Below are 26,263 nucleotides of genomic sequence, written 5' to 3' on the forward strand. Positions count from 1 at the left end.
ATGAAATAGGGTCACCTGTCCAACCTGGTGGGGTTTTTTCTGGGTCCCACTGCTAAAGACCCCTACTCGTAAGCCAATTATTGAAATAAAATTGAACCATATGTTAGTCCCAAAATGACTCAGTTTGTTGTGTGGCCGTAAACCCCATTTCTCTGTCTTTCTCGCTCCTTAGGGTTAAAAAAAAAAGGATTAAAGATAGGTTCAATTTTAGAAAATCAGATCACATGACAGACATCTATTAATTTGATTGGTTAAGATTTATCAACAAGGCATTAGACGCTTGGCCATATTTTAAGGTGTTTTGGAAGAGAGTTATTGATATATTAACATTAGAAATGATTTTATTTTGTTAACAAGAATTATCTCCCCTTATGATTAATCAGTGTTTCTGCTTTCAGATGATGTCATCAAACACTCTAGTCCAAACAGTAACAACAGTAGCCCAAGGTCATCAACGCCTAAACGTGCTCCTCCACCCCTCGTATATTCTAGTCATACTTCGACCTTGACATCTCCACCCGTTGTTACCATAGCACCCACTCCATCTCACCAGTCAGCTCTTGCTAGTGACATCAGACACGTAAGTTATTGGCATTTAAGGGGGCATTATGGGAGATTAACTAAAGAGTTGACAGTTCTCGCTATGATTGTTAATAAAATAGATAACGTAAATAGAATAGGCTGAAAATTTCTGTCGAATTGCTCCACTCTGAACCGAGATATTGGGATTTGAATTTTTAGTTTAGTCTTGGTTGTCATTACTGATGTTGGTATGATAACAAAGTCTTGATTGGCCATTTTAACATTAAATCATCCATCACAAAATGTTTTCAAATCCGCTAAATATCGTAGGCTAGCAATGCCATCTAGAGTTGATTATGGTCTGGATAAGTTAATTAATGTCTAATTAGTGATTTAGATAACATTTCAGGCCTAAAGAAAAACCTGCAATAGGCAGATTTAGATGTTGTATAATGTTATTTAATGGGCTATTGCTCTTAATCAGTTTTTAGTGTCTAGTAAATTCTTTTATAGCCAACAAAAGAACAAATATATGCCAACTCTAGTGGACTGCGCAAACTGTTGGCGTATGTTTCATTCCTGGCAACTTATATTTAAAAATGACTTGCTTTGCTGATCAGAACCATAAGATTTTGATTTTGGCTATTTTTCTTTTCTTTTCAGAATATAGACAGAATCCCATCAGGCCATAGCACATCATCAAACTACGAATCTCTAGGTCTTAAACAGGAACGTGATCAACGTCCGTTATCCCGTCACTCGCGCGAGGATGATAGATCGAGTAAAGAAGGACATTCACTGCCACATTCAGCTAGAATGTAAGTAGATCTGTTTCATCATCTTTCTGGATAGCCGAATGGTTAGCACGTGCATGCTGTATCATAAGGCCTGTCATTGAGTGAACTGGCATGGTTTCGATTCCCCTGTTGTAAGGGACAAGGAGTAGGGTAGCCTGTCCAACCTTGTGGGCTTTCTCCAGGTTCTCCGGTTTCCTCCCACTGCTAAAAACCCCTAGTCACAAACAAATTATTGAAATAAAATTGAACCATATGTTAGTCCCTAGATTGTGTCGAGTGGACGTTGAACGCCATCTCTCTTTCTCTGGTCAGATAGTTGTTCAGGACAAAAGTTTACAAGAATCTGACTACCCTATTAAATATATCTCATATTATCTCTTTCATTTACTATTAGATTAAAATACAGATCTATATTTCTTTTCGATGGCCTACACTTCATGAAGATCTGACCAGTTGTACATGTCGTGTCGGGGGGTCGTACAAGTGGCTTTTGACTCTATGACGTCAGACATTGATTAATGAATCAGCGTTAATTTCTAGTGGTTTACCCCCAGTTCTGTGCATCGCATGCCAAGAAATCGCCGTAACAGACCGTTTCATTGGCTAATCCCTCACTTCAACCAAAACAGCGGTAACATAACAAATCTTCCAGATCCAAGTGTAGTAAAGACAAGTAAAACGAAATTTTAAACTATAAAAACGAAAATGAATAGGATCTGTGTTTTAATCAGATTGGCACTGTTATTTTTATTATACGCCCACATGGAAATGTGGTCGTATATTGCCGTCGCCCCCGTCCGTCCTTTCGTCCGTCTGTCCGTGTTACGGCACTTGTTTTAGTTTTTAGAACCTTGTGAACCCTCAAACGACGAAATTTATGATGTCATCTGTATGAAATTGTCTATTAAATGCCCTTAATTACCTACAAAAGAATAAATATGTGACAACCCTTGTCAACCGCTCGGACAATTTAGCTGCTGTGGGCGTATGTTTTGTTGCCTGGCAATCTATCATTTATAAATGTTATTTTTAGTACGCCACATTCTAATCCTGGTCTATTACAATCTGGTAGGGATGAAAGTTTAACTCGAGGATTTCAGCCATATAGACATGGTGAAGATATCCGACAACCTGTACCCCCAGGTTTTGGAATGGATCCTGCCTACGCTGCCTATCACTCAGCATTGCTGGCTTCACATTATTCTCATCCAGCTTACAGGTAATTTGTTTCTTAATTAAATGAACTTGTATTATAGTCCGTGTGGAATATGAAATGAAATGGGGTTTGACATCATACTGTTCTGCGCCATACAGTGTGCTATTTGGGAAATTTTGCCCTAGCAGCGGCTCTACGGCCTACTCTTATAGCGAATTCCAACTGCCAATGTATACACGTGACCTCTTTTTTTTGTCTCATCTGAACGACTAGGCAGCTGACCTTGTCATATGTCTTGGGGAGGGGGGATATCCAAATGGTTAGCGTGAGAGCGCTGTATCATAAGGTCTGTCATTGAATCAACTGGCATGGTTTCGATTTCCCTGGTTGTATTGGGCAAGAAGTAAGGTCACCTGTCCAACCTCGTGGGTTTTCTCCAGGTCCTCCAGTTTCCCCTCCACTGCTAAAGACCCCTATGCGCAATCAAATTATTGAAATAAAATTGAACCATATGTTAGTACCGAAATGACCTGGCTTGTGTCGAGTAGGCGTTAAACCCCCATCTCTCTCTCACTCCAAGCAAACTACGCTCCCACCAAGGATCGAAATCACCACCACAAGCCATAGGTAACTGGCAATCCTACTTTTTGTTTTTCGTCTGTCATTTAGGAATTCTTAATTCTTGGTTAACTACAATATTACAAAAGTTGAATTTTTAAAAGGAATATTAGTTCAAAAAATGGTTCCCCGTCTTCATTAGCCCAGTTTAGGAGCAGTACAGTAGGTCGTTAAACTCCATTTCATTTCCAAAAAATTGTTCAATTTCTCTCAACATTGAGCGTATGATGGTATAAATGTATATGGTGTCACAATTCCCAAGATGCCTATGATGACATCATGGTTCATATACATAAATTTTGTTATCCCGGAACTTTTATCATGAATTATTTACAAGGATTGGTTTCGGTTCTTCATCGAATCCAAACTCACTTGCTCTTCCGCCCTTTTCTTCCTCTTAGTGGGGGGTGGATGGCCGAAAGGTTAGCACGTGCGTGCTGTATCACAAAGCCTGTCATTGAGTCCACTCGCATGGTTTGGAATCCCCGGGTGTACGTGGCAAGGAGTAGGGTCGCCTGTCCAACCTCGTGGGTTTTCTCCGGGTCTTCCGGTTTCCTCCCACTGCTAAAGACCCCTGCGCGCAAGCGAATTATTGAAATAAAATTATACCATATGATAGTCCCAAAATGACCTAGTTTGTGTCGAGTGGACGTTAAACCCCATTTCTCTCTCTCTCTCTCCTTCCTTTTAGATATTTGTTGATATTTTTAAAACATATGCGGCATAAAATTAAAAATGTTAGATATGTTATAATGCCTCTTGATTAATGCTTTTATTTTTATTTCAGATTTGAAGATCCTCTAATATTAGAGAGATATCGAATGATGCAACCATCGTTTATGCCCTTCTCTCATCCGACTATGATGGGACACCCTGGTGTTCACCCATTATTAGCTGCAGGAGGGCGGTATCCCCCAGAACTACTTCACCAGTATCCCTACATCTCCCCTAGTGCTGCTCAAAGTTTGGATCCACGATCTCCGGCTCTGTCAGTTGAACGGTATTAATATTTTCTTGTAATCAATTTGCTATAACAGATTGTTTTTGGGGAGTTGGATGGCCGAATGGTTAGCATGTGCATGCTGTATCATAAGATCTGTCAATGAGTCAACTGGCATGGTTTCGATTCCCTGTTTGTACGTGACAAGGTTTAGGGTCTCCTGTCCAACCTCGTGGGTTTTCTCCAAATCCTCCAGTTTCCTGCCACTGCTAAAGACCCCTATGTGCTAAAGACCCCTATGTGCAAGCTAATTATTGAAATAAAATTGAACCAGGTGTTAGTCCCAATATGACCTAGTTGGTACTACGGTTTTGACGATGGAATTGTACTTATATATAATATATATCTGTATTAAGGTTAAACAGTCGAAGGGGAATAACTCACAGTTCCATTCAAACGGACAATGTTGATTATTTTTGATTTATTTTTATATCAGAGCCCGACTTGAAGATGAAAGACAGAGGGAAATAGATCGAGAAAAAGAAAAAGATCGAGAGAAGGAACGAGAAAAAGAAAAATGGCGTGAGAAGGAACGAGAAAAGGAAGCTGCTCAAAGAATGCGAGAACGAGATTTAGAAAGAGAAAGTCAGCGGACTTTAGAGCGATTAAAATTAGAGCATGATCGAAGAGAATATATCACACAGAATGCTGGGCATGAATTCAATCATCGACAGGAACAACATCGAGAAGAATTAGCGGGTACAGGAAATTTTAACTTTTTATCCCTCGCCAAATGAAGTCAGTGGAGAGATATTGAAACGGGGATCTCTTCTTTTTATCCCTTGCCAAACGCAGTCATTGTAGAGATATTTAAATAGGGGACTGTCTATTGTAGGTCTTTCTTTAGGCCTGAAATTTTATTTAAACTATTAATTAGACATTTATTAACTTATCCAGACCATAATCAACTCTCGATGCCATAGGATATCTCCGATATTAAGTAGATTAGAACGGTTCAGCCATATTTTGATGTAATTTAAAAATGGAGCAGAGAGGCTTAGCTTTGAACAACCAGTACGGTGGTTGCAATTAATGCACACATCTTGTCAAACCTTCAAAGGCCAATATCTTCACTCGCAAATGAAAGTTTCAATATATTCATTTTGCACTATCTATTTTTCAAACTATTATAGCAAGAATAGCTATCTGTTTATGTAAATTTTACATAATGTATCTTTAATGGAGAGATATTGAAACGCAGCTGCCTGTGTAAAATTCCATTTTACTTGACTTTACTACACTAGGATCTGGAAGAGTTGTTACATAACCCATGTTATTGTTGATGTGAGGGATAAGCCAATGAAACGGTCTGTTACAGCGAGTTATTGGCATGTGGTGCACGGATCTGTGGGAACCCCAGTAGAAACATCAGCACTGGTTAGTAAATCAGTAAAGCATAGGGTCAAAAACTGCTCATACAACCCCTGACGCGACCTTCCACTACAACTGGTCAAATCTTCATGTAGTGGAGGCCATCGAAAGTATAAAAAAAATATAGATTGTATTTTATTCAGAAACTTGTGAAAAATCTCAAGTATTATTTTTTAAAAAAATTTTCAGCTGCCAAGTTTGGTTCGATCACACAAGGAACACCTCGTGATGTCCTATATAATGATAAATATAAATCACCACTTCCTCCGCATCATCACGATTATAAACGTACGTTACCTGATTCACGTCTGGATAATCATCATAAAACACCATCACATTTACTAGATGGTAGAAATCTCAATCAACAACGGGTAAGTTGAAGTTATTATATTCTAGCCAATCAAACATAGGTAACTCTAGCCAATCAAACATAGGGTAACTCTAGCCAATCAAACGCAGGGTAAGTTGAAGTTATTTTACTCTAACCAATCAAACATAGGGTAAGATGGAGTTATTTAACTCTAGCCAATCAAACATAGGGTAACTCTAGCCAATCAAACATAGGGTAAGTGGATGTTATTTTACTCTAGCCAATCAAACATAGGGTAAGTTGATGTTATTTTACTCTAGCCAATCAAACATAGGGTAACTCTAACCAATCAAACATAAGGTAAGTTGATGTTATTATACTCTAGCCAATCAAACATAGGGTAAGTTGAAGTTATTTTACTCTAGCCAATCAAACATAGGGTAAGTTGGAGTTATTTTACTCTAGCCAATCAAACATAGGGTAACTCTAGCCAATCAAACATAGGGTAAGTTGATGTTATTATACTCTAGCCAATCAAACATAGGGTAACTCTAGCCAATCAAACGCAGGGTAAGTTGAAGTTATTTTACTCTAACCAATCAAACATAGGGTAAGATGGAGTTATTTAACTCTAGCCAATCAAACATAGGGTAACTCTAGCCAATCAAACATAGGGTAAGTTGATGTTATTTTACTCTAGCCAATCAAACATAGGGTAAGTTGATGTTATTTTACTCTAGCCAATCAAACATAGGGTAACTCTAACCAATCAAACATAAGGTAAGTTGATGTTATTATACTCTAGCCAATCAAACATAGGGTAAGTTGAAGTTATTTTACTCTAGCCAATCAAACATAGGGTAAGTTGGAGTTATTTTACTCTAGCCAATCAAACATAGGGTAACTCTAGCCAATCAAACATAGGGTAAGTTGATGTTATTATACTCTAGCCAATCAAACGCAGGGTAAGTTGGAGTTATTTTACTCTAGCCAATCAAACATAGGGTAACTCTAGCCAATCAAACATAGGGTAAGTTGATGTTATTATACTCTAGCCAATCAAACATAGGGTAAGTTGGAGTTATTTTACTCTAACCAATCAAACATCAGGTAAGTTGAAGTTATTGTACTCTAGCCAATCAAACATAGGGTAAGTTGAAGTTATTTTACTCTAGCCAATCAAACATAGGGTAAGTTGGAGTTATTTTACTCTAGCCAATCAAACATAGGGTAACTCTAGCCAATCAAACATAGGGTAACTCTAGCCAATCAAACATAAGGTAAGTTGATGTTATTTTACTCTAACCAATCAAACATAGGGTAAGATGGAGTTATTTAACTCTAGCCAATCAAACATAGGGTAACTCTAGCCAATCAAACATAGGGTAAGTTGATGTTATTATACTCTAGCCAATCAAACATAGGGTAAGTTGGAGTTATTTTACTCTAACCAATCAAACATCAGGTAAGTTGAAGTTATTGTACTCTAGCCAATCAAACATAGGGTAAGTTGATGTTATTTTACTCAAGCCAATCAAACGCAGGGTAAGTTGGAGTTATTTTACTCTAGCCAATCAAACATAGGGTAAGTTGAAGTTATTATACTCTAGCCAATCAAACATAGGGTAAGTTGATGTTATTTTACTCTAGCCAATCAAACATAGGGTAAGTTGAAGTTATTATACTCTAGCCAATCAAACAGGATAACTATGACTATCGCAACTATCGGAAGAAATTTATCGCAACTATCGAAGAAATGTATCTCAACTATCGGAACAAATGTATCACAACTATCGGAACAAATGCATCTCAACTATCGGAATAAAGGTATCGCAACTATTAGAATAAATGTATCGCAACTATCCGAACAAATGCATCGTAACTATCAGAATAGATGTACATGTATTGGAACTAACGGAAGAGATGTATCACAATAATTGCAATAAATGTATCACGACTATCAGAATAAATGTATCATTAATGTTAAGAGACGCCTAGATTGTTCTATCCTGTGGTGTGTCGAATTATATATACTTCCTACTGTCATGGTCGTATGAAATTCCCTTTGGATCAGTCGGAAGAAGTGTAAGGATTCCATGCCTGGGTCGCAGAGCCAAGTCCAAACAGGAGTTAACCTGTCACACGACTGTCAGAAAAAATATATCTTTTAATGTTGTTCTTTTGTATTTACAGGAAGCAAGTCGGAATACAATCTCAGTGGAAGCTCACAGACGATACGAACAGAATCATAGACAGGAACACGAACTGTCTCGTGGACAGCCTCCTCCGTTAATATCTCCGAAAGAACCGGGTGAAATTGCTCAACACAGACCTGATACTGGACTATTCCGTCCGTTTGAAAAAGAAAGTAGAATGCAGTATTCACATTTAGAAGTGCCCAATTTACATAATCGTAAAACAGAACTCTCTGTACCTCCACTCAAAAAACCACCAAGGGAGGTAATAAGTGATAAACATAAAACATATTTAAATGAACGTGATCAGATGCATGGTATACATGGTAATATGGTCGGCCATAGTAACCACAGTAACCATAGTAAAGAGAGTTATAATATGAAAAGGATTGTGAGTGATTTGACTAAAAACAGTAAAATGACTGCTGAAGTCGTGTCACATGATGTCGTGCCTAATCACGTTGCCATGGAGAAAATGGTGCCACTCATTAGTAAACTCGATAAAGAAGAAGAGAGATTACGCAAAGCGAGGTTAAGTGGAACTTACGTCAGCGATGATGACGATGAAGATTTGAGCGAGAAGGAAGAAGACAGAATTGAGAGAATGATGATTATAAGAAATGGCCCCCCATTAGCCCTCGATAAAACACCAACTAAATTAAAATTCCTCTCAATATTAGGTCTTTGTACTGTTCAAAAGAAAAAAGGTGAGTCATTATTTCTTTGTGGTTTGTGTAAATTTAATTCCAGGGAAAATAATATAATTTTTTTTTTTACGAACAGGAGTCATTCATTTGGATGCTGTTGTTGTACATAAATTACACCTGCGTTAAAGCAGGATCCCTAGAGATTAGACTGAAGGGCAGCAAGACCCCTGTATATTAGATTGAAGAGCAGCAAGACCCCTATATATTAGACTAAAGGGCTTCCACTAGAATGTGGTAATGCAGGCCAGACTGCATCTGTCACCCCAGTGGTCTTGATTAGGCTTTACTTTAGAAATGCCTTTGGCCATATTATCTTGGGGTTGAAATCGATTAAAAAAAAGTGGAGGGGGGGGGGTCTTTTAATTTGATACACCCAGTCTGGTTGTTGCGACCTTGCTGGCTTCAGGTCAGTGTATCATTTTTGTACTGATAGCTATCTACCTATTTGCTTCTGATTAAAGATTGCATTGGTTAGGTAAAAGTTTGGACAGGTATCATGCATGGAGCAGGGTGTGCTTACTCATTTGAAGAGTTCATATAGCTAACAAGTCTTTGTTATACGGGACTCCATAGAATGAAGGTGAATCGGTTGGTAATTCTTGGTTAATACTTTAGATTTTTGGCCAAAATGCATTGAAAGTATTGAATTTTTATTTTTTGATTTGATTTTAAAGTGAAGTTTGTCTAACCTGCATTTACATTGGACAGTATTCCCACAGGGGCCACACCCGACAGTTTACAACAGCTCACACCTAACATAGTACAAGGGTCCACACCATGACAGTTTACAATATGGGCCACACAACATCAGTTTACAATGGGCCACACCTGACGGCTTACAATGGGCCACACTTGACAGTTTACAATGGGCCACATCCTAACATTTTATAATGGACGACCCCACAACTGTTTATTACAGGCCACACCACAACAGTTTACGATGGGCCACACCTGACTGTTTACAATGAGCCCACCCGACAGTTTACAATGGACCACTCCGGACGACTTACAATGGGCTACACCTGACAATTTACAATGGGCACACCTGACGGCTTACAATGGGTCACACCCGATGGCTTACAAAAGGCCACACCCGCCGACTTACAATGGGCCGCACCCGACAGTTTACAATGGGCCACACCAAACAGTTTACAATGGGCCACACCCAACAGTTTACAATAGGCCACACCCAACAGTTTACAATAGGCCACACCCGACGACTTACAATGGGCCACACCCAACAGTTTACAATGGGCCACACCTGATGGCTTACAATGGGCCACACCCCAACAGTTTACCATAGGTAACACCCAACGGCTTAAAATCGTCCACACCCATCAGTTTACAATGGGCCACACCTGACGGCTTATAATGGACCACATTATTGTCTAAAAGACCGCGAATAGTTGCTTTTATTTTTATGTTTTGTTTTGTTTTCTTGTTTATCTAACCTGCACTTACTGTTGACAATAAAAAAAACACATCCTGGTTTTATCTTTCCCCTATGTCGGACTTCAAAATGGCGGGGAAAATCTTCGACTCTTGGGCATTAAGTGAAAGAATATTTTGTATTATAACTCAGAACTCTGATGTAGCTAACTTCAACTTATTTAATGACTTTTAACATAAATTAGTTTAGATCACCAAAGTAACCCATTCTTGGACACTCAGCATCACTCGTTAAGTCACTGAGAGCCAAAACAATCAGTTCTGTCTGTTCATATCTTTTATGCAGTAGTCGATAAATTCTTTATTTTTATTTTGACTTCTCGGTACATTAAAGGGAATTTGCCTCAATTATTTTTTTAGTTTAATTGCACCTTTGCAGATTTTTTTAAAGTTAGGGGTGGGGGAATGGGGGTGAGGAGCGGTTACAAAAATTGAAATAGTTTTGTCTTTAATTAATTATGAAATGTATAATGAAATGGGATTTAACTCCTGCTTTTTTATATCAATTGGGCAAATGAGGACAGGCATACGCCATCATGCACTTTGACCCTGATTTACAAGTGACAGAGTGGCACTGGATCGAAGACTAATATGGCACATGCAGCATTTTAAGTTCTTAAATCCCCAAAAATATTTTGAACTTTAGTTTTTACATAGTTCCATCTTCATTAGCCCAGTCATAGCTGAACAGTAGGACGTTAAACCTCATTTCATTTCATTTTGTACATAGGTGAAATTGATAGGATTATAGATAATGTTTAAGATATATATCTGCAAAGGCTGAATTTCTCCTTTAAATTAGATTAATAATAAACCAGGCCTCGTATTTCAGTCATATTCACTGGATTAAACTGACTGAAGGTCAAATTTACCCAGTTACAGAACCTTACATTTACATGCAACAAGAATAGTGGTCTGAAACCGTGTAGATGAGTTACTTCCCTTTATTAATAGTACATGAAGGGAGGGTTCTTGTTTCAGTCATATTCACCGGTCTTGACTGTCTGGCAGTGAAATTGACCAACTGAGCAAAATACCTGTCAGTCAATTTACATGCCACGAGATTAGAATTTCAACCAATTTAAACTTAAAATACAATAAATACAGTGAAATTCTTTACTTTTCATGTGTAAAAACAGTTAAATTATGGTAAAACACAATAAAATACAGTGAAATTTTCATGGGTAAAAACAGTTAAAATATAGTAAGAAATTGAGATAATGCTAATAATTATGGTCGTATTCTTTGAAAATAAAATCTTGCTAAATATGAGGTCAATAATATAATTCAAAATTAAACAAGATGGCAATATTTTAAAGGAAAAGCCATGCTGTAGACTGGTTTTTTTGGCTCGACAATCCCTAACCACAATCACATTATTTACGAGTGACGCTGAGTTTCCACGACAACAAATCACCAAATCTTCTTACTAACTTACAGATAAAGAATTTGAAAGATTTAAGAAGAGGCGGAAATTATTCCGAGAGAAAAGTTTAAGTCCATTAGTAGTTGAAGAGGAACAAAAAAGTGGTTCACCGTTGTTGACCATTCCAAAAGTTGATGTGGATGTTTTGTGTATGGAGTCAGGTTATCGTAATAAATGTAGTTTTTTAGCATCTTTTAATCTACAGCAGATAGAACGTGACAAACGTAAAGGTTCGTTCTTAAACAAATTTCATTTAGTTTAGATATAGAAGGTCTTAAATATTAAGGAAAATGTATCAGGAAATGGCTATGAAATGAAATGGGGTTTAACGTCCTACTGTTCTGCTTTGACTGGGATAAGGAAGACAGGCATATGCCATACAGTGTGCTAATGAAGACAGGCATATGCCATACAGTGTGCATGAGGGAAATTTTGCCCGGACAGCGGCAATACGGCCTACTCTTATATCGAATTCCAACTGTCAAGGGTTCTTTTATGTGCACGCCTGTGTTTACACAGGAACATGGTTTTCTGTCTCTTGCCATGCTCTCCATCCTGCACCACTGGCAAGGGGCAACTCAGCCAGAAAAACATGAACACAGGGATCTCCTCGTTAGCGGGCCAATGTCTTACTCACTGAGCCACCGTGGCTCCGGGAAGCATCAAGCTGTCTAATTACAATAGGATGTGGGGGGGGGGGGGTTCCCGTTTATTTTTGGTTGATCACGCCATTATACATCTTACGACATGCTGAAGCGCTGGCTCACTAACCAGAGGGTCTGTCGTCCCTTCCGGTGTTTGCCGAGAAAATTCCCCAAGATTTACCAGCATGGTTTCCCACTTGTTAGTTTCGCAGGATGGAGGGTCTAGCAAGACATAGCATCTAGTCGTTCGAAAGGTTCGAAAAAAACAAAACAAGGACCTTTGTACATGCTGGCATGCCCATAAGGGATCCATTGAAGGTTGAAAGTCAATTGCTTTCTGCAAAATACATGTATTTTCCCTAATTGAACACCCATTCTAGTCCTTCGAAAGGTTCGAAAAAAACAAAACAAGGACCTTTGTACATGTTGACGTGCACTTTAGGGATCCGTTGAAAGTTGAAATTCAATTGCTTTCCAGGAAATATTTTCCATCATAGAACACCCATTCGTTTAAACTGTATTCTGGGCCTGTGATGACAGCATGTTAGTAATAGTATCTTCTGCCTTAGACAACTAGGGTTGTCTTGATAATCAAACCCTTGTAAAAGATTTCGCCGAATTTTCTGTGTCACAGGTTTTGTTTGGTCAGTTGATCAAGATTCAACCAATCACAACCGGTGTATTACCGAACATACCTTATAAAGCAATGTTTTTAGACCATGGTGAAGTTGAGTAAATAACCCCAAAATATAACGGAACAAAATGTTGAAATTATTTCAATTAGATGGGAAAATGAGAGTCACATACATGTACACTTACGCTGAGCTCTTATCACAGTCACGTATGCTGGGCTCTTGCCAGGGTCACTTCTGTGGAACTCTCGGTACGATCGCTTACGTTAACCTTTTACCACAATGTCTTATGCTAGGTCCCCACTATCACAATTCGCACTATGATTGAAATCGATGTTTTAATTGTGGAGTAATCGTGGTGATCCTATCCAGTTTGATCACATATTGTGGTCAGTCTTATCGAAATGTTCACGTATCTACACGTACCAGATCGTGGACTAAATAGAGACAATCCTATCGTAACGCATCGCACAACAGTGGAAACCTAGCATGACACAATGTATTATTACCACATGTCAAGTGAGAGATATAAATGTTAGCCACCACTACGTTTTATTTTAGGCTGACAAGGAGTAGGGTTGCCTGTCCAATCTCGTGGGTTTTCTCCGGGCCCTTCAGTTTCCTCCCACTGCTAAAGACCCCTACACGCAAGCGAATTATTGAAATAAAAATTGAACCATGTGTTAGTCCCGAAATGACCTATTTTGTGTTGAGTGGACGTTAAACCCCTTTTCTATCTCTCTCTTAACTTTAGGTGCAGTCAAATTATTGAAATATAAAAAACAATTGAACCATGTGTTAGTCCCGAAATGACCTATTTTGTGTTGAGTGGACGTTAAACCCCTTTTCTATCTCTCTCTTAACTTTAGGTGCAGTCAAATTATTGAAATATAAAAAACAATTGAACCATGTTAGTCCTGAAATGACCTAGTTTGTGTTGAGTGGACTTTAAACCCCATTTCTCTCTCTCTCAAGTACTATTGCTACGATTACATTTGAAAGCAGAAAACAGTCCTACAATAAATAGTCAGATTTACCACTTGTATAATGCATCTTTATATGTACAATAAAAGACCGTTTAAAAATATGAAATGTATGTTTCTGAGGTCCACCTGCCCACTCCGTATACCTCTGTGTGTTCTATTTTATCAGCATTTTAGAATTAAAAATTCCTGCACGTAAATTTCGATTATTGTCCCTTTTCAAAAGGCGATTATTCGAGAAACGTAAAAATTTGTACATGTGTCATGTTTTTTGTATCAGATTTCCGTGTCGTGATTTTTTGTAGCAGATTTCTGTGTCGTGTTTTTTGTAGCAGATTTCTGTTTGTTTGTTTCTGGTTCACTTACCTCACAGTTTTTACTAATCAAATTTAAAAAAATTAAATCATCTCGATATAATTACGGTCTGTAACTTCTCACTCCGATTAAGATTGGATCATTCATAATTTTCTTTTTTTATTATTTATATAAATTTTTTATGTTTACTCTACACTGTATACAAATTTTGTGTTCAATTGACCTGACCTAAACTGACCTTTTATCTGACCTTTTATATATTTTGAAACATTGAGTATCCTCTTTGGATGATATATAAACATGCCAGCCCCACCTGTGTTGGTTAAAATCTGTTCATCTTATGGGGGGTTGGATGGTCGAATGTTTAGCATGCGTGCGCTGTATCATTAGGCCTGTCATCGAGTCAATTGGCATGGTTTAAAATCCCTGGTTGTACGTGACAAGGAGTAGGGTTGCCTATCCAACCTCGTGGGTTTTCTCTGGGTCCTCCAGTTTCCTCCCACTGCTAAAGATCCTACGTGCAAGCGAATTACTGAAATAAGATTAAACCATATGTTAGTCCTGAAATGACCTAGTCTGTGTCGAGTGGACGTTAAACCCCATTTCTCTCCCTCAGTCTGTTCATCTTAATGAATCCAATCCGAGAGATACCTACCAATGATGTTTTGGTTTTGTTATTTTAATTAAATGTTAATTAATCAATTTTAAGTACATCTTTGCGTGAATTAAACTGTGAAAAATTTGATATTGTCCAAAAATGGAAATGATGATCAGCTGCTTTTAAAGTTGTCGTCAAACATTGTACCCAGTACAATCATCCACACTGGCTCATGCCATTATCATTAACTCAACATTCTGAACTTACGGTTACAACGTTCAGAACTTATGGTTACAACGTTTAGAACTTACGGTTACAAACGGTCAGAACTTACGGTTACAAATATTCAGAACTGACGGTTATAACGTTCAGAACTTATGGTTACATCGTTCAGAACTTACGGTTCAGACACTCTGAACTCTCAGTTATGAGTATTATGACATTCTGAACTCTCGGTTATGACATTCTGAACTCACAGTTTGGACATTCTGAACTCACAGTTTGGACATTCTGAACTCTCGGTTACGACATTTCTGAACTAACAGTTAGGACATTCTGAACCCAAAATTGATCCCCTCGAAGGGTTGAAAAGTTACAGATTGCAATGTATACGAAGAAGTTAAACTTTTATTTTTTTTGTTGATAAAGTAAGTGTTTAATTGATGTAACTGTTTTATTTATAGAATTGTGTATGATCCGTGAAGCTTGTGCGTTAGAGAAGAAAAGAAGATTAGGTATAGACAATACGGCAACAGTTGATAAAACAATAAATAAACAGAATCAGGAAAATAAAAAAGGTAAATGAAATACGATGTAAAATCTTGTTGGCACACTACTTCAATCATTAGAACTGGAAACTCAGCATGCCTTCATCGTTGTCATCTAAAGACCCCTATGCACAAGCGAATTATTGAAATAAAATTAAACCATATGTTAGTCCCGAAATGACCTAGTTTGTGTCGAGTGGACGTTAAATCCCATTTCTCTCTCTCTTTCTCGCGAACCGACAAATCTGATATATATAAGTATTGAGAATTATGCGTTTGAAATTTGCGTTCTGTTGTTATCTCTGTAGCCATCAAATATAACATTTATGTAAATAGCGTTCTGTATCGGGATATATATGAATGAAATATTAAATAACAAATACATGTTATTATTTGATGTCCACAGATATAACAACAGAACGCAAATTTCAAACATATAATTCTCAATACTTAAATATATCAGATTCATCGGTTCGCAAGAAACGTGACAAATTTTTTCATCATATCAAAAATCGCAGTCTGTCAATAGATACAGGGTGGGTGGCATGTTGGATCATAAGGTCTGTCATTGAGTCAGATGGCATGGTTTTGATTCCCTGCTTGTACATGACAAGGAGTAGCGTCCCCTGTTGAACCTCGTAGATTTTATCCTCCGGTTTACTCCCACTGTTAAAGACCTGTACGCGCAAGTGAATTATAGAAATAAAATTGGGTCTGTTAGTCCCGAAATGACCTAGTTTGTGTGGTGAATATTAAAACCAATCTCTTTCTCTCTCTCATGCACAATTGTTCAAAAAACAAGCATGCCAAGTTTTATGTCGATTGTACTGAATTGACATAGCTTTAGGGTTAATTTTAAAATTCTCACCCCAAGAACAAGAAGAAAGATTACAAAATGTATAAAGCCAACTCCTGGTTTAAATTTGTCATTATTAATATTTAAATTACGATATTTTCAGGTGTTAAAAGAAAGCATTGTGATGACAGTATAGAGATCCTTGAATCCGAACCAGTTAAAATGACCTTAGGTCAACTACAGCAGCGCCATCTAGCGGCACAAAAAAATAAATTAAATAATGTTCATAATAAAACTGTCGAAAATCGAGCTGTGATATTTCCTGAATCTCGTGATCGGGGTCGTGTACTGAGTAGAGAATTTGCCGAACAGTTTCACGAATCAGTTTTACAGACGACCAGACAGAAAGAATTAGCGGGAAGATTAAGTAAGTAAAATGTAAAAATGTATGCATTACAGTGGTTTTCAACAGGCTCAATCTATTTGTTAAGGCCAGCTCAATTATTGTCAAGGTCGCTGAGATGTAAATACGGTTAGGGCACGTAATTGTTGACAAGATTGTAGGTTAGAGTAAGCAGGGTTAGGGTTGGGATTAGCACTAGCTGTGTCTACATCTTGTGAACTATGATGAAAAATTGAGCTGGCCTTATCATTTAGCACTATCCGGTTTTCAACATCAGGTATGATCAATGTCTGTAGGCTATTTTAAAACCACAAATGAGGGATGTTTTAAAGCAATTTAATTCTGAAAGGATCAGCTTTTCAATGCTGCTAGTTAGAGATTGTTACTATAGTAAACCTCATAGGTTGTAAACACGACTTCATGGGTTGTAAACACGACCCCGTGGGTGGTAAACACGACCCCATGGGTGGTAAACACAACCTCATGGTTTGTAAATATGACACCACAGGTTTTAAATACGACCCCCACAGGTTGTAAACACAACCTCACTGATTGTAAACATGACCCCAAAGGTTGTAAACAAGAGTGCCTACATTATGGCTACATTCTCTAAACCAGATGTTCTGCGCAGAGAGAGAAGGAGAGAGAGAGAGAGAGAAATTAACGTCCATACTACACAAACTAGGTCATTTCGGGACTAACACATGGTTCAATTTTATTTCAATAATTCACTTGCGCGTTCGGGTCTTTAGTAGGTTGGACAGGCGGCCCTACTCCTACGTACAACCAACGGGGGATTCGAAACCACACCAGTTGACTCAATGACATCTGAGCATTGATAGTAGTAGCTGCCCTTCAGTATTTCATAGAGAATTACAATATATTTTAAGGTCATTAAACAGAATATTTACCCTGTGGTTATTTCCTCGGAGAATAAGATATAGCTTTCTAAATCTTAAGATGACAATAATGTGTAATTGACTTATTTCATTTATTTTATTTTTAGGTAATACACGCTCAGATGAAGCAACCAATCAAATAGCAGAACACAGTAGCTCATCTCACCCTCGATATCATGTATCAAGTGATGGTATTGGTTCGAGTAGTTTATCTGACCAATCAGAGAGTGGCTCCTATAAATGGCCAGGTATAACAGCAGTAATGGAGGCATATCAAAGACATGCAGATGGTAAGTAGTTGTTCAGATGGGACGTAAAACCGAGGTCCCTTGCACACACTGTAGTTGGAATTTGATAATTTGTTTTCAATATTTGGAGAATAATAACAGCAGTAGAGGACGACGACAACTCTCATAAATTGAGGTATGAGATAGCTTGAGACTAATGATAGGAAGACATCTGAGCTGGGATCTTAGCGATACACCAGGAGTTCATATAGAACACGATGTAAGATGAGACACAACCTCAGTCAGTAGAAGTCAGATTAAACCCATTGGTGTTATTAATAATCAAACGTTTCAGACATGAGAAGTCCTTCTTCAGTAATGGTCCAAAACATTTGGAGTTCGTCTCACTTATACGGGTTACGGTGGGTTCTCATCTCACATTGTCTTCTATATAACCCCTTGTATATTGCCCTTCATCAGTAAAGGTCCGAAATGTTGGGAGTTTGTCTCACTTAGACATGAGGTCTGTGACTTATTATAACGGTGTGATAATCAGCCAATCGCTAATATAATTACTTTGGGGAGGACATAAATGATCTCTTCATGAGAAAATGAAATGAAATGGGGTCTAACGCCCTACTGTTCAGCCCGAACTAGGCTAATAATGACGAGTATATGCCATACAGTGTGCTATGCTATGCCCGGGCAGCGGCACTACGACCTACTCTCATATCGAATTCTAACTGTCAAGGAATCTTTTACGTCCATGCCAATGTGTACACAGGACCTCTGTTTTTCGTTCCATCCAAAGGACTAGACGTCAGTCACTCTGTCCTGCATCACTTACAAGGGGGAAGCATGCCAGAAGATCTGGATGAACTTTCTCGGCCAATGCAGGGATCGAACACCCGACCTCCAGTCTAGCGAGCCAGCGCCTTACCCACTTAGCCACTGTGACCCCCACAAGAAAAAGAAATTCCTGGTACAATGGTGTTCACAGTTCACATTTACTAATGTAAAATGATTTTTATATTCCAGAACAAAAAACTGAACATGACATTTTATCTGAAAGATGTAAAAAATTACAATCTGATAATAGAGATCTCAATAAAGCCGCTGAAAAACTCAGTAATAAGATGTCGGTAAGTTATACGAATAAAATCACTCATGTATATACAATATTTAACCCTGTACCGGTCATTGTCGACTATAATCACCACAACGTTATACAGCTAAGTGGTCACGGTCGACTAAAGTCGACCACAGCAAGAACCTTTTTTATAAGCCGCATTTGAGTATTTAGTTTCGTATTTAATTGATATGGCCATGCATGCTTGTCAGACAGGAACTTGTCTTGTCAGTGGCATTGAGAAAAACATGTCTTTGTTCAACATTTTTTGACGAAAAATGTAATTTAACGATGTTGGGAACGTTAAAGACGCTTGAAGTGGTTGAAATACTTATGAATTATATTATATCAATGACACCAATTCTGAAGACGATATTTCTGATGAAAAGGATGTAGAATGATTTGCAAATTATAGATCAACTTTTTTTATTGGTGTCAAGAGTCTATCACTTAAAATTATTCGGCAGTAGTCGATTGAAATAGGCATACAAAATATTTCACTTTAGCCTGACCACTCGACGTCATGTCAAAATGACGTCGACCGGTTAAGGGTTAAATTGTTTTTCAAGGCTTTAGAGTGTTGGGTGGTTAACATGTGCATGTTAAATCATAAGGTCTGTCATTGAGTCAAGTGGCATGGTTGTGATTCCCTCATGGGTTTTCTCTGGGTCCTCTGGTTTCCTCACACAGCTATTGAAATAAAATTGAACCATATGTTAGTCTCGAATTAGTGGACGTTAAACCCTATCTCACTCTCTCTCTTTAAAAAATTGACATCCAAAAAAAACTCACTCAGAAACTAATGCTCAACTGCCATGCTCCACATAGATTCGTACCTCGGAAGAAAAGGTATATCAAATATCTCGACTGATATCTATATAGATATATATTTGTGATCGTTTTCTGTTACATGTTGACAGCTACACTAGGGCTGGCCTGAGGATGAAATATAATGTAAAAGGACATAGGCCTGGTGCATACTAAACTTAGGCTGTCTGTCTACAGTTAGCTCCGCTTGAGAACAGACACTAAGATTTTAGTCGAAAACACAAAGTATACTTTGCGAATAGTGAGAAGTATTTCTACTGCTTCCATTTAATAAAATTGAAAAAAGTTTATTTAGTTTTTGTGTGTATGACGTGAAACAGAGTAGAACCGCATTACAATACAGTATACATATTTTTGGATATGGCGGCTATTTAGGACAGAGATCTATTCTCGAAGTATGAAGTAGATGGATCTATGTGTGCAGAATAAGACCTGGGGGTGTTACATAACCACTTCTAGTTTCAGAGATATTCAACTTCCAGTTTCGGGGGGTTGGATGGCTGAATGGTTAGCATGCATGCGCTGTATCATAAAGTCTGTCATTGAGTTGACTGGCGTGGTTTCGAATCCCCGGTTGTACGTGACAAGGAGTAGGGTCGCCTGTCCAACCTCGTGGGTTTTCTCCGGGTCCTCCGGTTTCCTCCCACTGCTAAAGACCCCTACGCGCAAGCGAATTATGTAAATAAAATTAAACCATATGTTAGTCCCGAAATGACCTGGTTTGTGTCGAGTGGACGTTAAACCCCATTCCTCTCTCTCTCTCTCTCAACTTCCAGTTTCACAAAAATCTTATTAGTAAGTGTCGCAAAGCTCTCTACCTGATCAACAGGTAGATCACTAGTTCATAATAACAAATTTCACAATTTTGTTTTTCAGAGTTTTTTGGAACAAAAGCAGCAATTTGAAGACGAAAGAAACAAAACACAAAGTGCAATCGAAAATTTAAAGAAATCTCTGCGTTGTTTGAGATGATAATTATAAAAGTTTTATGTACATATTAATGGTGTAAATATAACAATCTCGCATAATTTGCTCTAAAAATTACTTTGTTTAAAAAGGGACCTGTTGTCTTTGATTTCTGTACGAGTACAAAGTGTCGATTTGATTAGATTTATCGCGTGCTGGGAGGGATATTGAAATGGGCTCTGTCCGTACGCCAATTGAGAGCCATCAAGTATTTATTTATAAAGTATTAAAACTCCTCCACCCTCCCTCCCCTGAATAAAAATTTTAATAGGGGTTTACGAAATTTTAATAAGTGTTCTATTTGATGAGTGTCGTAAAACTTCATCAGCTTTGGGGCGCCACGGTGGCTCAGTGAGCAACCTCGAGGCCCCAGACGAGAAAGTTTATCAGGATTTTCCGACTGCTTCCCCCTTGTCAGATGATCTCGACACTCAAGGAATACGATATAGTAGTTCAGAGTGGACGACAAAAAGTTCCTCCCGACTGGTTCCCCCTTGTCAGATGATCTCGACACTCAAGGAATACGATATAGTATTTTAGAATGGACAACAAAAAGTTCCTCCCGACTGGTTCCCCCTTGTCAGATCATCTCGACACTCCAGTAATACTATATACTAATTTGGGATGGGACAACAAAAAGTTCCACCCGACATGGTTCCCCCTTGTCGGATCATCTCGACACTCTAGTAATACCATATACTAATTCGGATGGGACAATAAAAAGTTCCGCCCGTCTCAATAAGATCAAATCAACTCGACACTTTGTGTATTGAATCAAGGATAGCGTGTGGTACCTGATTATTATTATTATCATGTCTCAGACTATATTGTGTATTGTATTTATCACACCCGTAATATTGTTCTCTTTTTTTTTTTTTAAGACTTAAAAATTTATTTTATCATATTTTATAAATATTGATATGTGTGTTTGTTAAAGTTTAAAATTGCTAATGGCAGATAAAATAGAACTTGCGAAATGGAATCCGACGAGCCTTCTTTCAGGGTACATTTAACTATTCTTGTCTCATAAATCACAAACTAAAAAGACGTAAGAAAATAAAAAAATTCAAACGATGCCCTCAAATTAACGGAACACAATTTTTATGGGAAACAATCAATGGTTTTTATCATGAACCCAGACAGGAAAAAATGAAGTTCCTGTAAAAAGAAATGTAAAGGATTGCTAAAACAGTCTATGGACCAACTTTCTCGAGTATATAAAAAAAAAAAATCTATTTTCTGGACCAGAATTTAAAATATTCATTGTCACTCTGCTGTATAACATTCATAGTCACTCTAAAACTTTCATAGTCACTCTATAGAATCTATACAACACTATAGTCACTCTTAAAGCGAGAATTTCAAATTTTCTAAGAAAGTCAAAACATAATTATTTCTATGTCTTTTGCTCAATAGGTTATCAAATCACTATTATACGATCATGGGCATTATTTCCCACCCTTAAAAATCTATGACACAGGAAATAACAACACAGTTACCACCCCTGTTTTGCTATTGACAACTTGGGGCAGCCATTTTCCAACGTTGGAATTTGAAGTTAAAAATGATATTTTTGCCAATTTCTCAGCTGGCAATAGCGAATTATAGGATTAATAGGATTATTCTTTAACAAGGTAGGACTGTTTATGGATACCATCTATTTTAAGGCTTTATTTTAATACATTTTAAAAATATAACTTGAAAATTTGCAATTGCAACTCTAAGACTTTCATAGTTACTCTATAAAACAGTCATAGTAACACTACAGTTAACGTTCATAGTAACTCTGAATATCCAGACCCCATTCTTAATGGGGAATAATCTTTTCTCCTTTGTAGGATAGGGCAATCGTTCGCTTACATGGTATTGGATATATTTTTTTAAAAAAGGCAGTAATCATTGTAAGGCTCGCTGGTTCCTTTTCGTAAAGTTCAAATCCCTACAGTGCCCTTATTGAATAATATATATAATAGGAGAATTTATTGCCTGCTGATATACACCTGATTTAATCAGATATTTATTGTTAAAAATCCTGTTAAAAATATACATTGAGGCATCACTATAATGCTGTTAAATTGTATATTGTGGAATCGCTATAACACTGTTAAGATGTACCCAGTCACTATAACAATGTTAAATTGTATATTGTGACATCATTATAATGCTACTAAGATGTACCCCCAAAGAAGTCACTATAACAATGTTAAATTATACAGTGAGACGTCACTATAATGCTATTAAGATGTACCCAGGTACTATAACAATGTTAAAAGTGTACAGTGAGACGTCACTATAATGCTATAACAATGTTAAATTATAGAGTGAGACGTCACTAAAATGTACCCAGGTACTATAACAATGTTAAAAGTGTACAGTGAGACGTCACTATTACTTCAAAGAAATAAACAAATGTTCAAAAATAAACAGATAATAGAAAAGATCTCAAACTGAGAGATTTACAGTTTCCAAAAATCTAAAAATGACTTAAATCAATTGATACAAATAGCAATCTGAGTAAAACACAGATAGTTCAAAATTTCGTTTTTTTATAGTTTAAAATTTCTTTTTACTTGTCTTTACTACACTAGGATCTGGAAGAGTTGTTATATAACCCGCGTTTTTTATAGTTCAAAATTTCGTTTTACTTGTCTTTACTACACTAGGATCTGGAAGTGTTGTTATATAACCCGCGTTCTGGTTGATGTGAGGGATTAGCCAATGATACGGTCTGTTGCAGCGAGTTCTTGGCGTGCGGTGCACTGAACTGTAGGTATCCTACTAGAAACATAGACGCTGATAGGTTAATCAATTGTCTGACGTCCAGGGTCAACAGCCGCTCGTATGACCCCTGACACGATCTCTCACTACAACTAGTAAGATATTCATTTAGTGTAGGCCATCTAAAATATACAAAAATGAAATATAGATCTGTATTTTAATCATATTGATACAAATATTTGAATAGCATTTTGATTGATGATTTAAAATATTTGAATAGTAAAATCAGGATAGGCTGTGACTGGTGGGTGTTCAATTCAATCCACTCAACAGAAATCGTTGGTGAAGCATATATTAGGCCAATCCCAAAAACAATATTCTGATTCTCAATCTGTCCCAAAAATCTGATTCTGTCAATTACAGGGGGGGTTGGATGGCCGAATGGTAAGCAAGTGCGCGCTGTAACACAAGGTTTGTCATTGAGTCAACTGGTATGGTTTCGATTTCCCGGCTATACGTGACAAGGAGCAGAGTCGTGGGTTTTCTCTAGGTCCTCCGGTTTCCGCCCACTGCTAAAGACCCCTACGCTCAAGCAGATTATTGAAATAAAATTGAACCATGTGTTACTCCCAAAATGACCTAGTTTGTGTTGAGTGGACATTAAACCCCAATTCTCTCCCTGTTTATAGGAATGATGATTATCCAGTATCATTTACAATGTTAGGGTTGCATGTATACTTGATAGATGTGCCTATAAAATGTTTTTGGATTTATTCAAATTCACTGACTGTGGTCGAGGTAAAATATTTACATGCAGTAGTCAAATAGCCTTGTTTTTATTTTTTAATTGAAAACAGGTCATTGCAGTCCTTTTTTAAGCGACATGGGATTACCTGAGAACAAGAATATATTTTTTTTTGTATGGCCTTAGTATAGTAAGTCCCGTTCGTTCGCCCCTACACCTAAACATGTATTTTATTAGGCAACTTTTTTTTAAATGAAACTTGAAATCACTTCACATCTAACTATATGGAGAGAAATATCTCCAAAATTATGGTTAAAGCATTTTTGAGGGGTGTAAGGTTCCATACAGGTAAATTTAAAACTGTTTCGTTGCATTTAACCTATAATGGAACAATTGAGACTTTTAGCATATATATAGGCATTTTGTAAGAAAATAGCTTTTTTTTTTCATATAAATTATGTTATTTATTGTGCTGTAGTTATTATTATGTGTGTTGATCATGACTTTATCTCACTCAGTGTGCAAACCAAGGCAGCACCAAAATTAAAATATTCAAAATCATCTCATTTTTCTACTGCAGGGCAGTCCATCTCATTGGATGATAAATAGTCATAATGAAACCTACGCAGGAACCAATCATCATTAACACTGTAATCCTGGCATCAATTAATCTTGTGTATTTAGCATTAATTTCTTTCACATTTGTTTAATATCAATTCTTGGTTTAAAACTTCATAAAAATCATTTAAAATCTCCATAATTTGTACTTGTGTTCAATTTACAAGTGTTTAATTTCTCGATCACTGTTTAAAAAAACCCAACCCAATTGATTATTGATATATAATGATTAATATTTGAACAGTGGTCAGGAAATTAAATACTCTTATCAAAATTAATTAGTCAGCTTTAAACTGGACACAATTACAAGTTAGATGATTTTTGGTGATTTTAAATTTAAATGATTTTTACGAATTTTTAAACAAAGATTTGATATTAAATGAATGTGAAAGAAATTAGTGTTAGATACACAAGATTAAATGATGCCCTGATTACAGTGTGTGCATCTTTATTTGTTGATTATATAAACACTTGTTTTATAATTCCGATTACAAAGTAGGAATCTTTTTTAGTAGCGGGCTGAGCCTGCCAAGGGTCTTGGCAACTGTCTATAAATTTATGTAGTATTAATTGAAATCATTTAAATTATAATACATTTCATCTAGAATTTGAAACATGGGCATCAATACGCAGGGTCCACTTTTGAGTTTCATTTCACGAAGGAAGCATTAGCTGCTAATAAAACTCAAATTTGTCATTCATTAAAGTCAGTTTTTAATGACGACTTTATACTTCTTTTATGATTCTCAACTTCCTAGAAAACTTTGGAATTGAGTAACCAAGATTAAACCCTAAAAATAATTGATGATGTATATTTCAGAGCGATACTATACTAGAATTTCCAAACAATTTTTTCAATCTACATACAATTCTTTTCAAATGGGCTTTTGAAATAAAGTAAATTCTAATATGTTATTGGTAAATGTCTTTTGTTAAAATTTATAACCACTGCTGTTCAATGTTTAACCCTTTTAGTGCCACGATGCTGTCAGAACTATACCACATGAAACCTCGATGAAAAGCGTTTCCCGAGCACTTTCCAGCAAGAGGTCACAAGATGTGGTTTCAATAGAAGTTTTTCTTCTTCAAATATGAAAAATCGCCTGTGGCACTGAAAGGATTAACCAGTCTAGAACGACATTATGTTGCATTTTTACCAACCTGTGCTTTCTGTATTAAATTAAATACTCTAACAAGTAAATTAAACAGATTTCACTTTTATCATTCTCCTCGTTCTAATTGATACCGACAATGAATAAATAAAAAAAATATTTATGAAATACAATTACTTAGCTTTTATTATAGCGCAGGTTTCAACTGGGCTTCTCTAATTGAAACATGGTTATACTAAAACCTGAGTAATTGTTACTCAATAGAGTTGTTTTTACGATTACGAAAGATCTTTTAAGCAACAGACCCTCCATCTTCAATAGAAGGCGTGATA

At 37.0% G+C, this 26,263-nt stretch overlaps 1 protein-coding gene across 8 annotated transcripts in view; it reads left to right on the forward strand.

The window, feature by feature from the left end:
* Positions 1-26,040, forward strand: part of LOC126816430 (genetic suppressor element 1) — a 103,601-nt gene extending 77,561 nt beyond the window's left edge. For 5 of the 8 annotated variants that reach the window (XM_050542971.2, XM_050542976.2, XM_050542979.2 and 2 more), the window contains 14 exons: positions 399-580; positions 1,186-1,340; positions 2,353-2,538; positions 3,881-4,093; positions 4,530-4,792; positions 5,654-5,835; positions 7,968-8,676; positions 11,566-11,781; positions 15,407-15,520; positions 16,450-16,713; positions 17,696-17,878; positions 18,854-18,957; positions 20,649-22,990; positions 23,086-26,040. In XM_050542971.2, the coding sequence (XP_050398928.1) occupies positions 399-580; positions 1,186-1,340; positions 2,353-2,538; positions 3,881-4,093; positions 4,530-4,792; positions 5,654-5,835; positions 7,968-8,676; positions 11,566-11,781; positions 15,407-15,520; positions 16,450-16,713; positions 17,696-17,878; positions 18,854-18,957; positions 20,649-20,744 (2,867 nt within the window). In that variant the 3' untranslated portion in view covers positions 20,745-22,990; positions 23,086-26,040. Of the gene's footprint in view, positions 1-398; positions 581-1,185; positions 1,341-2,352; positions 2,539-3,880; positions 4,094-4,529; positions 4,793-5,653; positions 5,836-7,967; positions 8,677-11,565; positions 11,782-15,406; positions 15,521-16,449; positions 16,714-17,695; positions 17,879-18,853; positions 18,958-20,648 lie in introns of all 8 variants that reach the window. The other 3 variants (XM_050542975.2, XM_050542972.2, XM_050542977.2) reach the window with 3 other exon arrangements.
* Positions 26,041-26,263: the final 223 nt, after the last annotated feature.

This window comes from Patella vulgata, chromosome 3 (assembly GCF_932274485.2).
Source record: "Patella vulgata chromosome 3, xgPatVulg1.2, whole genome shotgun sequence".
Lineage (NCBI taxonomy): Eukaryota > Metazoa > Mollusca > Gastropoda > Patellidae > Patella > Patella vulgata.